The 14,883-nt window shown below is 46.3% G+C and overlaps 1 protein-coding gene across 2 annotated transcripts; it reads right to left on the bottom strand.

Moving 5' to 3' along the window:
• Positions 1-6,839: 6,839 nt before the first annotated feature.
• Positions 6,840-14,448, bottom strand: LOC138419270 (cationic amino acid transporter 3-like). Of its 2 annotated transcripts, none has more exons than XM_069551935.1 (12): positions 14,303-14,448; positions 11,999-12,397; positions 11,284-11,442; positions 9,814-9,991; positions 9,511-9,623; positions 9,117-9,339; positions 8,827-8,966; positions 8,623-8,725; positions 8,049-8,233; positions 7,683-7,849; positions 7,305-7,413; positions 6,840-7,138 (listed from the first exon to the last, which is right to left on the bottom strand). In XM_069551935.1, exons 2-12 carry the CDS (start codon positions 12,369-12,371, stop codon positions 7,077-7,079), a joined length of 1,812 nt encoding a protein of 603 aa, XP_069408036.1. In that variant the 5' UTR covers positions 12,372-12,397; positions 14,303-14,448; the 3' UTR covers positions 6,840-7,076. The 2 variants fall into 2 exon arrangements, with proteins under 2 accessions (XP_069408036.1, XP_069408035.1); XM_069551934.1 differs by having other exon boundaries at positions 11,999-12,400; positions 14,303-14,437.
• Positions 14,449-14,883: the final 435 nt, after the last annotated feature.

Here is a 14,883-nt window from a genome sequence, read left to right as displayed (position 1 = left end):
CGGCTGCAAAGAATATAATCAATCTGATTTCAGTGTTGACCATCTGGTGATGTCCATGTGTAGAGTCTTCCCTTGTGTTGTTGGAAGAGGGTGTTTGCTATGACCCGTGCAGTTTCTTGGCAAAACTCTATTGATCTTTGCCCTGCGTCATTCCGCATTCCAAGGCCAAATTTGCTTGTTACTCCAGGTGCTCCTTGACTTCCTAGTTTTGCATTCCAGTCCCCTATAATGAAAACGACATCTTTTTTGGGTTTTAGTTCTAAAAGGTCTTGTAGGTCTTCATAGAACTGTTCAACATCAGCTTCTTCAGCGTTACTGGTTGGGGCATAGACTTGGATTATTGTGATATTGACTGGTTTGCCTTGAAAATGAACAGAGATCATTCTGTCGTTTTTGAGATTGCATCCAAGTACTGCATTTTGGACTCCTTTGTTGACCATGATGGCTACTCCATTCCCTCTCAGGGATTCCTGCCCGCAGTAGTAGATATAATGGTCATCTGATTTAAATTCACCCATTCCAGTCCATTTTAGTTCTCTGATTCTTAGAATGTCAACGTTCACTCTTGCCATCTCTTGTTTGACCACTTCCAATTTGCCTTGATTCATGGACCTGACATTCCAGGTTGCTATGCAACATTGCTCTTTACAGCATCAGACCTTGCTTCTATCACCAGTCACATCCACAACTGGGTATTGTTTTTGCTTTGGCTCCATCCCTTCATTCTTTCTGGAGTTATTTCTCCACTGATCTCCAGTAGCATGCTGGGCACCTTCTGACCTGGGGAGTTCCTCTTTCAGTATCCTATCATTTTGCCTTTTCACACTGTTCATGGGGTTCTCAAGGCAAGAATACTGAAGTGGTTTGCCATTCCCTTCTTCAGTGGACCACATTCTGTCAGACTTCTCCACCATGACCCACCTGTCTTGGGTTGCCCCATGGCATGGCTTAGTTTCATTGAGCTAGGCAAGGCTGTGCTCCTAGTGTGATTAGATTGACTAGTTTTCTGTGAGTATGGTTTCAGTGTGTCTGCCCTCTGATGCCCTCTTGCAACACCTACCATCTTCCTTGGGTTTCTCTTACCTTGGGCGCGAGGCATCTCTTCAAGGCTGCTCTAGCAAAGCGCAGCTGCTGCTCCTTACCTTGGATGAGGGGTATCTCCACACCACTGCCCTTCCTGACCCTCAATGTGGGATAGCTCCTCTAGGCCCTCCTGCGCCCCCGCAGCCACAGCTCCTTGGACGTTGGGTTTCCTAGGCAGGTTGATAAGACGTCTAGGGGTCCCCAAGGACAGAGGGGTCTGGAATTCTCAAGGAGGAAGAAAGGACAAACTTTTTTTCCTTCTCTACATTCCTTAGGATTATATAACAATGATGTATTCTGCCTGAGGACAGTCTCTGGATTAAACCTTCTGCCTAATTCTGTAAATTATGGGAGTGGACCTGCTCTTTACAAGGATTATATAACAATAATATATTCTGCCTGAGGACAGTCTCTGGCTAATTCTGTTATCTTAAAATGTAAATTATGGGAGTAGGTCTGGTGAGGTCTTTACAACCTCCAGACATTCTTTGGATTCATTGGAAAGTATATAAACTCATTGCTAACACTAACAAGCGGGTACTCTTTCTGCCCCCTTCTGATGCCTATGTCAGAAGCTTTCTCTATCTCCTTTATGCTTTAATAGAACTTTATTACACAAAAGCTCTGAGCGATCAAGCCTCATCCCTGGCCCCGGATTGAATTCTCCTCTGGGGGCCAAGAATCCCGGTGTCGTGATTCAACAACAATATTTCAATGGTTTCAGTGTGTCTGCCCTCTGATGCCCTCTTGCAACACCTACCATCTTACTTGGGTTTCTCTTACCTTGGGGGTGGGACATCTCTTCACGGCTGCTCCAGCAAAGTGCAGCCGCTGCTTCTTACCTTGGATGAGGGGTATCTCCACACCACCGCCCTTCCTGACCTTCAACGTGGGATAGCTCCTCTAGGCCCTCCTGAGCTCCCGCAGCCACAGCTCCTTGGACGTTGGGTGGCTCCTCCCGGCTGCCGCCTCTGACCTCGGACGCAGGGTGGCTCCTCTCAGCCGCGCTTAGTGCCCCGGTCACGGCAGCTGCCTGCGCTTAGTGTGCTGGAGCTTAGTGCTCAGTTCAGTTCAGTTCAGTTCAGTCGCTCAGTCGTGTCCGACTCTTTGTGACCCCATGAGTCGCAGCATGCCAGGCCTCCCTGTCCATCACCAACTCCTGGAGTTCACTCAGACTCGCATCCATCGAGTCAGTGATGCCATCCAGCCATCTCATCCTCTGTCGTCCCCTTCTCCTCCTGCCCCCAATCCCTCCCAGCATCAGAGTCTTTTCCAATGAGTCAACTCTTTGCATGAGGTGGCCAAAGTACTGGAGTTTCAGCTTTAGCATCATACCTTCCAAAGCTCAGTTTGGTTCAAATTAAACTTTTTTCTGTCTTTATTGATTGTTTCTGTGGGCACAAATTTATTTGATTATCAAGAACCCTGAAAAGTAGGGGCTATAAAACCAGAGACTGAACTCTCAATTCTCCTCATTCCCAGTTTTATTTACACTACTTGGCTTTTCACAGTCTGCATGTGACCTGAGATACTCAATTGTGGGGAACTCTTAAGCCCAGCTTGGCACCAATCAGGAGTTTGTTGTTGTTGCATTCATTTGCTAAGTGTGTCAGACTCTTTGCAACCCAATAGACTGCAGGACACCAGGCTCCTCTATCCTCCATTATCTCCCTGAGTTTGCTTAAATTCATGTTCATTGGGTCGGTGATGTTACCTAACTATCTCATCCTCTGTCGCCCCCTTCTCCTTTTGCCTTCAATCTGTTCCAGCAGCAGGGTCTTTTTTTAGTGAGTCAGTTCTTCTCATCAGGTGGCCAAAATATTGGAGCTTCAGCTTCAGTATAAGTCCTTCCAATGAATATTCAGTTTCCTTGAGGATGGACTGGTTTGATCTCATTGCAGTCGAAGTGACTCTCAAGAGTCTTCTCCAGCACCACAACATGAAAGCATCTATTCTTCGGTGCTCAGCCTTCTTTATAGTCCAACTCTCACATTCGTACATGACTACTGGAAAAACCATAGCTCATAGATTAGACCTAGCTTTAAACTCTCATTTTCCTTTTCAATTAGTTTCACAATTTTTTTTTTCCAAAATGAATACTGTGCATTCCCCTCTATAACAACTGCTAAGTAAATTTTTCTCTGTTTGGGAGCACATAAAATATTTTATGTACGTGTGATTCTTTTGTCACATATCTCATCAAATATAGTTGAACACTTTCTGAATTCCAGACACTATTTTGGCTGCTGGGAAGAAAATAGTGTCTAAAGTGTAATGGGCTGAATCCATATCCCTACTCTCAAATTCATATGTTGAAGTCCTAATCCCCAGGAACCACAGAATGTGAATGTATTGGTCATTGGGCCTTAAAGAGGTAATTAAACTTAAATGAGATCACTAGAGTGGGTCCTAACTCAGTGTGACTGATGTCTTCATAAGAAGAGAATTAGAATGCAGGGAGTATACACAGAAACCAAGAGGTGAGAGATTTAGCAAATACAAATACAAGACACCTCAGTTCAGTTCAGTTCGGTCGCTCAGTCGTGTCTGACTCTTTGCGAACCCATGAATTGCAGCACGACAGGCCTCCCTGTCCATTACCAACTCCCAGAGTTCACTCACACTCACGTCCATTGAGCCAGTGATGCCATCCAGCCATCTCATCCTCTGTCGTCCCCTTCTCCTCCTGCCCCCAATCCCTCCCAGCATCAGAGTCTTTTTCAGTGAGTCAACTCTTCGCATGAGGTGGCCAAAGTACTGGAGGTTCAGCTTTAGCATCATTCCTTCCAAAGAAATCCCAGTGTTGATCTCATTCAGAATGGACTGGTTGGATCTCCTTGCAGTCCAAGGGACTCTCAAGAGTCTTCTCTCAAAAGCATCAATTCTTCGGTGCTCAGCCTTCTTCACAGTCCAACTCTCACATCCATACATGACCACAGGAAAAACCATAGCCTTGACTAGCCGGACCTTAGTCAGCAAAGTAATGTCTCTGCTTTTGAATATACGATCTAGGTTGGTCATAACTTTTCTTTAAAGGAGTAAGTGTCTTTTAATTTCATGGCTGCAGTCACCATCTGCAGTAAATGTAGTGAATTTCATAGAAACAGAGAACATTTTAAAATGTACATTTAATACAAATATCTTAGATAGATACATAGTTTATGCATGTTGATTATACATATCTTACTATGTACAGATACAATCACAAGTACAGCCATACTTGTTTTTTTGTGCTTTCCAGATAATAGTTCTTTTCTTTCTTTCTTTCTTTTTTTTTACTAATTGAAGATTTGTGGCCACTGAAGTTAATGTTTACCACATGTTAAAAAACATTTTAAAATCAAGATATGTACATTATTTTTTTACAGAATGCTCTTGCACACTGAGTAGAGTGTAGTATGACATGCCTTTTACATGCACAGGGAAACTAAAAAATTTGTATATGACTCCGTTTATTGCCAGTTCTTTTTATTGGGTTGTCTGGACTCAACCAGAGATATTTCCAAAGTATGCTTGTGTGGGTGATAGTATTTGATTAACGAATGAATCTCCAGTTTGGGTCATATCACTTATTCTATTTTGTTGGTTGCGCTGTGCAGCTTGTGGGATCTTAGTTCACCCATAAGGGACAGAACCCGCAACCCCTGCAGTGGAAGCATGGAGCACTAATGACCAGACCACCAGGGAATACCCCATACCATTCAATAGTTATGAAAATGCACCAGTCTCTTTCCTGGAGAATTACCCACATTCTGGTTTCAGTTAATGGCACTTTCATTTGAAATGTGAATCTATCCCTCCTGACCACTATGAGCTGGTGGTTGATCTGGAGGCTTGACTACATTGTGAAACAGCTTTTCATCGAGTCTTGCCTATCACAGCACAGGATATCCGGTTGTCCCGGAAGTAAGGGAAGGGTGATAATCAGGTGAGGTCAACCTCTTCCATCAAAGTTTTCCCAACAGTTTCAGTCTCCGTTACTTGGATCCTATGCCTTCAATTTCATCAGGGCTTTCAGTTTGGTGATTTTCCTACTTCTGTTCAACCTCCTCCATCTAGTTTAAAAAATATGCTTACTATTTTTCTTATTTGGCTGCTCCAGGTCTCAGCTGTGGCACCTGGGGTCCTTCATTGTGGTGTGAAGACTCTCCCTGCGGCAGGCAGGCTTCTCTCTAGCTGTAGTGGGCAGGCTCAGTCACCCCCCCCACCCCCCACCAGCATATGGGATCTTAGTTCCCTGACCAGGAATCAAACTCATGTATTCTGCATTGGAGGCTGGATTCTTAACCACTGGACCAGTGGGCAAGCCCCCTGTTCCATCTAGTTTTAATTCATCTAATAACTTGCTACTCAGTTTCTTTTTTAAAATTATTATTTTGTTTATTGTTGGCTGTCTGGGTCTGTGTTGCTGCGCGGGCTTTTCTGTAGTTGTGATGAGCAGGGGCTCCTCTCCAGTTGTGGTGCACAGGCTCCTCACTGCAGTGGTTTCTTCTGCTGCAGAACATGGGCTCCAGGGCATGCAGGCTTCAGGAGTTATGGCTCCCAGGTCCTAGAGCACAGGCTCAGTAGCTGTGGCACAGGCTTAGTTGCTCCATGACAAGTGGGTTCTTCCCGGACCAGGGATCGAATCTGTGTCTCCTGCATTGACAGGTAGATTCTTAACTGCTGGACCACTGGCGAGGTCCCATCTTCCACCTAGTTTTATATCATCTCATGAGTTTTCTACTCCATTTCTTTTTTTAAAAAAAAATTTCATTTATTTGTTTATTTATGACTCTTCTGGGTCTTTTTGACAAATGGGCTTTTGTGTAGTTGCCATGCACAGGCTTCTCATTGTGGTGGTTTTTCTTGTTTCAGAGCTCAGGTTCTAGGGCATGCAGGCTTCAATAGTTGAAACTCATGGGCAGTAGAGCACAGGCTCAGTAGTTGTGGCCCAGGGGCTTAGTTGCTCCATGGTGTGTGGGATCTTGCTGGACCAGGGATTGAACCTGTGTCTCCTGCATTGGCAGGCAGATTCTTTACCACTGAGCTACCAGGGAAGCCCGCTACTCAGTTTCCTGACTTTCATCCCGCCTTCACTCTATTTCAGTTGCTCAACCCCACAACCAATCCTCTGCTTCATTATAACCTCTGTCTTCATTGTTCATAATCTCCATTTCAAGCATTCTGTCCTGCAACAGCCAAACTTGTCTTTTCAGTTTCACTTCCTATTTTTCAGTTCCACCCAACATTTATCAACAAACCCTTGACCCACCTGTCAGTGCAGATTTTTTCCCAGTTAAGAATTTTTCCTAATTAATTCTACTGTGCAGCTTTAAGAGCCTGAGACAGAAAAGTCAAGAAAAATGATTATTTTCACTATTGACACTATATCTCAATAATGCCAGAGGAAAGGCACGAATGAGCATATCCCTTTGTCATTACGAAAGTATCCACTTTTTCTGTTATCACTCTCTTTTCCTTAAGGTCAGCTTTGTCTGATGTTGATGCAGCCGTGCTAGCTTTCTCGTGTTACTGTTTGCACAATATATCTGTTCTTTTCGTTTTACTTCCAATATATTTGTGTCCTAATATTTCAAGTGCAATACTGGACACATATACTGTTACCTGAATTTCCTTCCCATGTGGGAGTCCCTGGTGTTTTTACTGGAAAGAGGCAGGAGGAGGAGTTTCTTACGTGCAGGTGAGTATTTTATTTCTTCTGGTTGCTGCTTACGTTGTAGTTTTTTGTAAAAATTCATCTTGCTGCACTTGACAAAATTTTAAAAAGTTTATTTAACATTTATGCAATGTTACAGTCACTGTGTCCATGAACAATAAAATACAAGGGTCTAAGTGCATCCGCCTTCACAGTCCATAGAGGCTCACAGTGCCCCTTGAAACAGAAGATCCTTTAGGACACAGAGGGATTCCACACAGCATCTACTTCCTGTGGTTAAGATGGCTCAGCATCAGAGATGTTTTTGTCAAGTCTGGGAGGTGGAGGCTGGTGGCTATCGATGATTGTTCCCTGCCAGGCTGTGTCGGATCCCATATCCAAAGTATATGAGAAATCCTAGTAGAGAAATGAGACAATGAGAAGGGAAAGTAGGGCTTCTCCTCACTTACAAATGCAAAATGGGCTCCTATTATGGCATCTGACACAGTTTAGGGGAGCGGTGGTAGGAACAGGATTGGGTTCAGTCACCCAAGAGGCCTCTTTATCCCAGAAAGCTACTTACCAATGGCATTCCAGATGCCAAATTGGGTCCAAGTCCTCGGAGTCATCAACATCATCAAGTAAACGTTCACAAAGATGCTCACCAGTGGGAGGACAGGCAGAGCAGGGACCTGTGGGCAGAGTCAGTTAATTTCTGAACACACCCCAGACGTCTGAAAGGGAGAGCCTACCCCACATGGGTGGGAGACTCCAGTCCTTTTCAGGCTGTGCATTCAGTGCCTACTGAGATTGTGTATGTAAAGCACTGAGTGTGGATCAGGGAAGGGTCTGTTTATTTTAGCAACTTATATCCTTTAGGGCAGCAAAGGATATTTAGACTTCAAAGCCTGCAGACTTCATTCATTCAAGGTGAACAGTTTAGGCACATAAGGTCACCTACCTTGAAGTACTCAGGACCTGGGTCCTTGGGCTGCCTCCAGATGATGACTGTGACCCCAGTGATGAGCAGCAGCAGCAGCACAGCCACTGTTGTGAGCCCAGGGTCTCCAGAGAACACCTGGCTGGACCACTGGGCCAGGATCACACTCAGGATGGTCAGCAGGAGAACTGCAAGGGTCAAGGTGGAGAACAGGCTGACTCAAGAAGCCAAAGACGTCAGGACCTTGGCTCACCGTCCCCTCACCCCCAGGCTGCCCACCTCAGGAAGGGCCATCGTATTTCCAAGACTCCTCAACTGACAAAATACACACTCCCACCACCTCCCATCAGTCTCAGAATATGACCGAAGAGAAATTCCACTGCTCACCAAGTACGGAGGTACATCCATAGACAATCTGGCCAGATTTCAGAGTGGGGATGGTGCTGGTAGGGAACCACAGAGTCTTCAGAATCCTTGAGGTTCTTGCTTCAGGTACAGGTTCTGAAGGACTTGCTTCATGTCTTGAAATATCAATTTCCTCCTTCTTGCTTAAAGCCTGTTCTGGTTGGTACCTGAATTACAGATATTAAGGCAGTGTTAACAGCAGCCTTTACTCATCCAACATTAGGCAGCCTGTTCCACCTCTCTCTTGCCTTAAGCATAGAAGGGCATTTAGAAGGTGGCTTGAAGACAGATTTAGAAAAAGACATTTAAAAGGTGTTTGCAATGTTGAGGTCTGGGTTTGATTCCTGGTTTGGGAAGATCCCTGGAGAAGGGGAAGGCTACACATTCCAGTATTCTGATCTGGAGAATTCCATGGGCTGTAAAGTCCATGGGGTTGCAAAAAGTCAGACACGACTGAGCGACTTTCATTCACTTCAGTTTATGAAGGCAGAAGATGATTACCTCCCCATCAATCCCCACAAGTCTGAGACCCAGTCAAGGTGCAGTGGAGTCTCACCTGAGGACAAGCACAGAGAAAGACACCAGGGAGTAAACAAGCAAATTCCCAATTGACATGAGGTCCACAAGGTCACTGAACTTGAAGAGCAATGCCAAGAGCCCTAGAATGAAGGCAAAACAAGATGGTGGAGGGAGAGAAAAACTGGAGGAAATACCCAAGCTAAGGAAGTTGATCAAAGAAGGAGTGGGTTTCATTATCCACCTGCGATATTTCCAGAAGACATGATGGCCATGATGGGGGTTCCTGTGTGAACAAAGACACTGGCAAGTTTCCGGAAAAGGAGCCCATCACGTGCCATATCCCTGATCACCACGGGTATGGGGAAGAAGATGCTCTGGAGCCTGGAAGCAAAAAGAGGAACCTGAGGACAGACTGGGGCATCTGTTCCCTGGTCTACAGGTGTAAGGTGTCTTTATCTCTTGTCTCTCTATCCCAAATTGTTGGCAACCTGAGCATCTGACCATAGATGAGGAGAAAACCATGATACTGACCTGGATGTGAGAGCACAGAGGGTGGTAACAGCCACGACATATCTGGCAACGTCCCAGCCGATGTAGAGAAAAGCCTGCGGCAAGGGGCTCTCAGGGTGAATCAGGTAGTAGGGCACCATGAGGGTGAGCGCGGCTGAGACTCCAGAGTACGCCAGAAAGCAGATGAAGATGGTGATCAAGATGCTCCAGGGGATGGAACGACGAGGGCTTAGGGCTTCTTGCTCTGCAACATTGATGAAGGTGCTGGGTCAGGAAAGCACACTGGGGTGAAACCACAAAATCCCTCTCTTTTTTGTACCATGAAAATAAGCCTAACCTTCTACCCACCCCTGTGCCCAAGGGGCAGCCCAATGTGTTCCCAAACCCTTGATGGGACACACAATGATCATGTTACCTTTAGTGACAATGGCATCAAAACCAACAAGTGCATAGAAACATATCGCTGCTCCACGGAGAATTCCACCAAGGCCAAATGGCACAAATCCTCCAGAGCCCAGAGGACCCAAGCTATGGTGACAGAAGGAATGAGGAAGAACATGGGTGAGGTGTGTTCAGCCATCTCTACAGGAATCCTCAGTTAATACCACAAGTCCTGGGCTCCAGACTCCCAACATTTGGATCCATCAGCCCAGGTCTTTTAGTCCCAGCTCTGCACCCTCAGCCTATGCATTACTAAGGTCAAGGGTACCACCCTAACCTAGAAATGCCACCCGATCCAGGTGTGATGGATGTGTAGTCCTGTTCTGTGAGCTTCCAGTTGTGCAGGTCTCCCTTAAAGAAGCCAGAGAGGATGATGAAGATGAGAACCAAGACGTTGATGCCTGTGAACACTCTGGTAACCAGAAGTGACTCACGCGCTCCCAGAGCAAGTGCCCCTGTGGGGAAAACGGAATATGAGATGTCCAGAATAACAAAATCCATGGAGACAGAAAGCAGACCGGTGTTTACCAGGAGCTGGAGGTTGTGGGATTGGGACACATGGGTGGACAGTGACTGCTCAGTGGGTGCAGGGGTTCCTTTGTTGTATATGTTTGGAACTACATGGAGGTGATGGTTGTACAATGTTGTGAATGTGCTTAGTGCCACGGTATTGTATACTTTCAGAAGGTTAATTTCATTGTGAGATGGTAACCATCTCACAGTATATACACCTAACACCTTAAACTTACACAATGTTGCATGCCAATTATATCTCAATAAAACTGAAGATAGTAGAATGGTTAATTTTATGCTACGTGAATTATTTCCCAATTAAAAACACACCTTTGGTCTCAATACAGAGGAAGAAACTTGTCCAAGTAAACTGATTCTCAATGGGGGTTGATTTTGTGCCCTAGGGATGTTTGCCAACGTCTGGAGACATTTTCATTGTCATTGTCACTGCTTGGGAGACAGGCATAGTATCTAAATAGGCATGGTATCTAGTGAGGAAAGTTCAGGAATGCTATATATCTGGCCATGATAAATTGCCAGATATATAAATTAAGAAAGTCCTACAATGCGAAGAGCCAACTCATTGGAAAAGACCCTGGTGCTGGGAAAGATTGAAGGCAAAAGAAGAGGGCAACAGAGGATGAGATGGTTGGATGGCATCACTGGCTCAATGGACGTGAGTTTGAATGAACTTTGGAAGATGGTGAAGGACAGGGAAGCCTGTAGTCCATGGTGTCACAAAAAGCTGGACCTGACTTAGGAACTGATGACAGCAACAATGGACAGGACAGCCCCCAATACTGAAGGCTGTTCCGGTCTAGAAGGTCAGTAGTTCCAAGAGTGGGAAGCAACAGTCTGTGTCTTGCCTTCCTGTCTCTCATACCCCAGACCCTTCTTGGTGGATGGATTGTGCCTGTGTGTTCAGTTGCTCAGTTGCATCCAACCCTTTGCGACCCCATGGACTGCAGTCCACCAGGCTCCTCTGTCCATGGATTTTCCTAGCAAGAACACTGGAGTGGGTTGCCATCTCCTCCTCCAGGGGATCCTCCTGACCCAGGGGTTGAAACTACATCTTCTACATTGGCAAGTAGGTTCTTTACCACTGAGCCACCAGGGAAGCCACATCTCAGAGCTTTATTCCAAGTCCTAATCCCCCGTGATTCTGCCACCCCAAGCCTTTCAGCTCCTCCGCCACACCCCTCTCTTCCCATCCTAATTTGGACCCCTATCTCACCTGTGAGCAGCAGCACCACGGCCAGGGCGATGAAGTCTGGGTAGCGGGCCAGGTAGTCGGGCATGTACTGAGAGAAGGCTCTCTGTAATGCTTGAGAGATGTGGTTCCCGATCAGGCCATCAAAGGTGTAGCTCCAGGCCTTGGACACACTTGCAGTGGCTGCAGCAGGAGAGGAAACATTCATTGATAAATGTGAATTGAATCCCTCTATGCATCATGGGATGTATCTGGGGAGGAAATTTACAAAATGTCAAATGTCAATTTATTTTCATGAAGTGGGGAGGGTAGACCCAGATGATTCACAAACTGGGTCAATTATTAAGTGTTTTAGCGGGAGATCAAGGTTATGCAAGAAAACAGGGAAGAGGGAACAAGAGATCTGAGAGATAAGGATTAAAATTTTAAATCCAGTGCTAATGGAAACTCCATGAAGGCAAAAGCAGAGCAGAGACTTCAGTATGGTGAGGGAATGAGCCTGTGGGCCATGCCTCCTTCTCACCCACTCCCCACGGTTCCCTTTCCTCTGGGCTCTTGGTCTATCATTTAAGGAAAGCAGGGGAGAGCTGAGTAGAATGAAGCTGTGGAGTTTTCCTAACACTATTACTCTCCTCGCCTCACAAAGTGGATGATAAAGTGCTCATGAATGACTGAAGACCAAATCCCACTCCTAGTTTCCCGGTCTTCAACCCCACACCTTCTCCAGCCATCATCTCACCAAAGACATAGGACAGTATGAGGTTCCAGCCAGCGATGAAAGCCCACAGTTCTCCCATGCTGATGTAGCTATAATGATACGCAGAACTGGTCCACTTTATCCGTGTCCCAAACTCAGCATAGCAGAGCCCAGACAACACAGAAGACAGGGCGGCCACCAAGAAGGAGACGATGATCGCTGGTCCAGCGACAAACAGGGCCACCTCTCCAACCACGATGTACTCGCCAACCCCCAGGGTGCTGCCCACACCCAAGACCACCAGGTGGAGGATGTTCAGATGATGGCTCACGAGAATCTCAGACTCCTCCCTGGGCTCCAGGGGCTGCCTGCGGATCAGCTTCTGACCACACTGGCGGGGGTCCTGACACCGCATCCTAGGTGGAGTTGAGGAGCTGTGATCTGCTGAGGAAGGAAGACACCAAGCCATGAAGAATGTCCATTGGCCCTTGGCCCCGGGAGTCCAATTCCGTGGAGCAATGGAGTGATGGGGGGCAGGTGGTGAAAGGACACTTCGGGCAAGTTCTCCATCTCTGAGCGTTGGTTTCTTCAAACACAAAGAAGCCTTTTAACAAGTTTCAAAGTTACTGGAAGGGACTTCCTTGGTGGCACAGTGTTTAAGAATCTACCTGCCAACGCAGAGGACACGGCCCAGGAAGATTCCACATGCTGATGGGCAACTAAACCAGTGCACCACGACTACTGAGCCTGTGCTCTGGACCCTGCGAGCCTCAACTACTGAGCCTCTGTGCCTTGAGCCCATCCTCTGCAACAGGAGAAGTCACCACAATGAGAAGCCTGCGCACCAAAACTAGAGAGTAATTCTGATCACCGCAATTAGAGAAAGCCTACACACAGCAACAAGGATGCCGCACAGTCATTAATTTTAAATTACTTTTTAAGAGTTAGTGGAAAAGTGGAATGGATTGCATCTCCCCTCAGTTGTGCCCCTTTGGGATATGGATAGTTTTGAGCTGAAGGCGATGAAGACCCAGCAGACTGAAACTCCTTGCCACTCCCCTTAACTGCTCAACATAATGTAGTTTAGGGGCCTATACCTAGACGAGAGCTATTACCAAAGATACATTTTTATCTCAGAAAGACTTGCCTGCATGGAATAGCAAACGTTTGTTCATCAAGTGTTGGCTCTTCCCATCTTTCCTGTGGGTTCTCTTCCTCTTGTTTGAAGCCCCAGGTTCCTACCTACCCTTCTTCCTTCACTTAGTGGAGTGTATAAGCCTCACCTGCCTGACTGTCTGTGCCTTAGAGTTTTTATCGGGTTCCAATACATAGCAAATTAAACTTGTTCATCTGACTTACGTCAACTTGATTATTAGACTGGGCAAAGAGCCTGGAAAGAAAAGGTTTCTGCCCCACAGAAGCAAAAGCTGCCAACACAGAACTTGGCACAGTAGATGCTTACTTGGTATGAGCTGAGCGGATGAAGATAGTGATTTTTGTATTGAATTCAACCAGCTCTCCTGGTTCAAATCCACCTATAGTACTACTTACTAGCTTCTGGGCTCCCCTGGTAGCTCAGCTGATAAAGAATCTTTCTGCAATACAGGAGATCCCAGTTCAACTCCTGGGTCAGGAAGATCCCCTGGCAGAGGGATAGGCTACCCACTCCAGTATTCTTGGTCTTCTCTAGTGGCTCAGACAGTAAAGAATTTGCCTGCAATGCGGGAGACCTGTGTTTAATTCCTGGGTTGGGAAGATCCCCTGGAGGACGAAATGGCAACCCACTCCAATGTTCTGGCCTGAAGAATGCCCATGGACAGAGTAGCCTGGCAAGCTACAGTGCGTGGGGTTGCAAAGAGATGGACACGACTGAGCGACTAAGCACACACACACACACACACACACACACACACACATTAGCTCGTCTGATTTAACATAACTCACCACAGTCTTCCCAAGGAAACTGCGAATGTTCAAGTCCCAGATGAAGGACCAGAAAATACGGAGATCCCACAGTATAGAGGAGACTGAATCCAGGGGTCCATGTATCGTAATCTCTACGTAAGTGTAATGATTATTGTTTGAACACCACTCAACAAACACATCTAGAGACTCCAGACACTAATGCAATCTCCCCCACACCACCTCTTCACACACACACACACACACACACACACACACACAAGCTGAGTTCTCATTTCCTTCTGCTTTCATCTAGAAAACGGGTTTCTCCACCCTAAGGCTGGAGCCGGGCTGACCCCTGCACCCTGGAATTGCAGAGGTCTCTTTGGGAGGATGTGAACTCAGAGCCTCGTCTCCCACAGAAGAGGGTGACCCCAGACTTACCGGATCCTTGGAGCAGAGCCTGGAGCACTGGGTCAGTCAGGGAGGCTGAGGGTAACTCATGTGGAGCTGGAGCTGAGACCTCTCCAAGAACCGAAGCGGGGAGTCCTGAGCACAGAAGATGGTCCTCACCCCTGCGTTGTTGAGGTGGAGATGGGGCTGGGAGGGCGGGGAGCAGTGTTGCTATCAGCTCTTGACACTTACATGGTTACCCTCAGGAGGAGGTTCTGAGAGGTCTTTTTTCATTGTGGCAAAATACCTATAACATAAAATTGACCATTTTAACCATCTTTAAGTGTCTAGTCATGTTAAATATATTTGCATTTTGGGTCGTGTTAAGTACATTCACATTTGGTGCAACCAAACTCCAGGGCTGTTTTCATCTCGCAAAAGTTCAACTCTGTTCCCGTTCAACAATAATTCCCCTTTTCTCCTTTCCCAATTCCTGGCAATCACCCTCCTCCTCTCTGTGTCTATGAATCTGACTACTCCGGATACTTCATTTAAGTTGAATCAGAATATTTGTCATTTCCTGTCAGGTTAATTTAGCTTAGTAAATGTCCACCAAGTTCTTTCATGTTGTA

This window comes from Ovis canadensis, chromosome 14 (assembly GCF_042477335.2).
Source record: "Ovis canadensis isolate MfBH-ARS-UI-01 breed Bighorn chromosome 14, ARS-UI_OviCan_v2, whole genome shotgun sequence".
NCBI classification, from domain to species: Eukaryota; Metazoa; Chordata; class Mammalia; order Artiodactyla; family Bovidae; genus Ovis; species Ovis canadensis.
The sequence above is the reverse complement of the archived record's forward strand: the minus strand, read 5'-3'. Positions and strand labels throughout refer to the sequence as shown.

Coding starts and splice junctions, on each gene's coding strand:
- LOC138419270 (XM_069551935.1), bottom strand. CDS start 12,371: ATGCGGTGTCAGGACCCCCGCCAGTGTGGTCAGAAGCTGATCCGCAGG. Junction 7,850..8,048: donor TGGATGTACCTCCGTACTTG/GTGAGCAGTGGA, acceptor TGACCCTTGCAG/TTCTCCTGCTGACCATCCTG. Junction 7,139..7,304: donor TGGCATCTGGAATGCCATTG/GTAAGTAGCTTT, acceptor TTTCTCTACTAG/GATTTCTCATATACTTTGGA.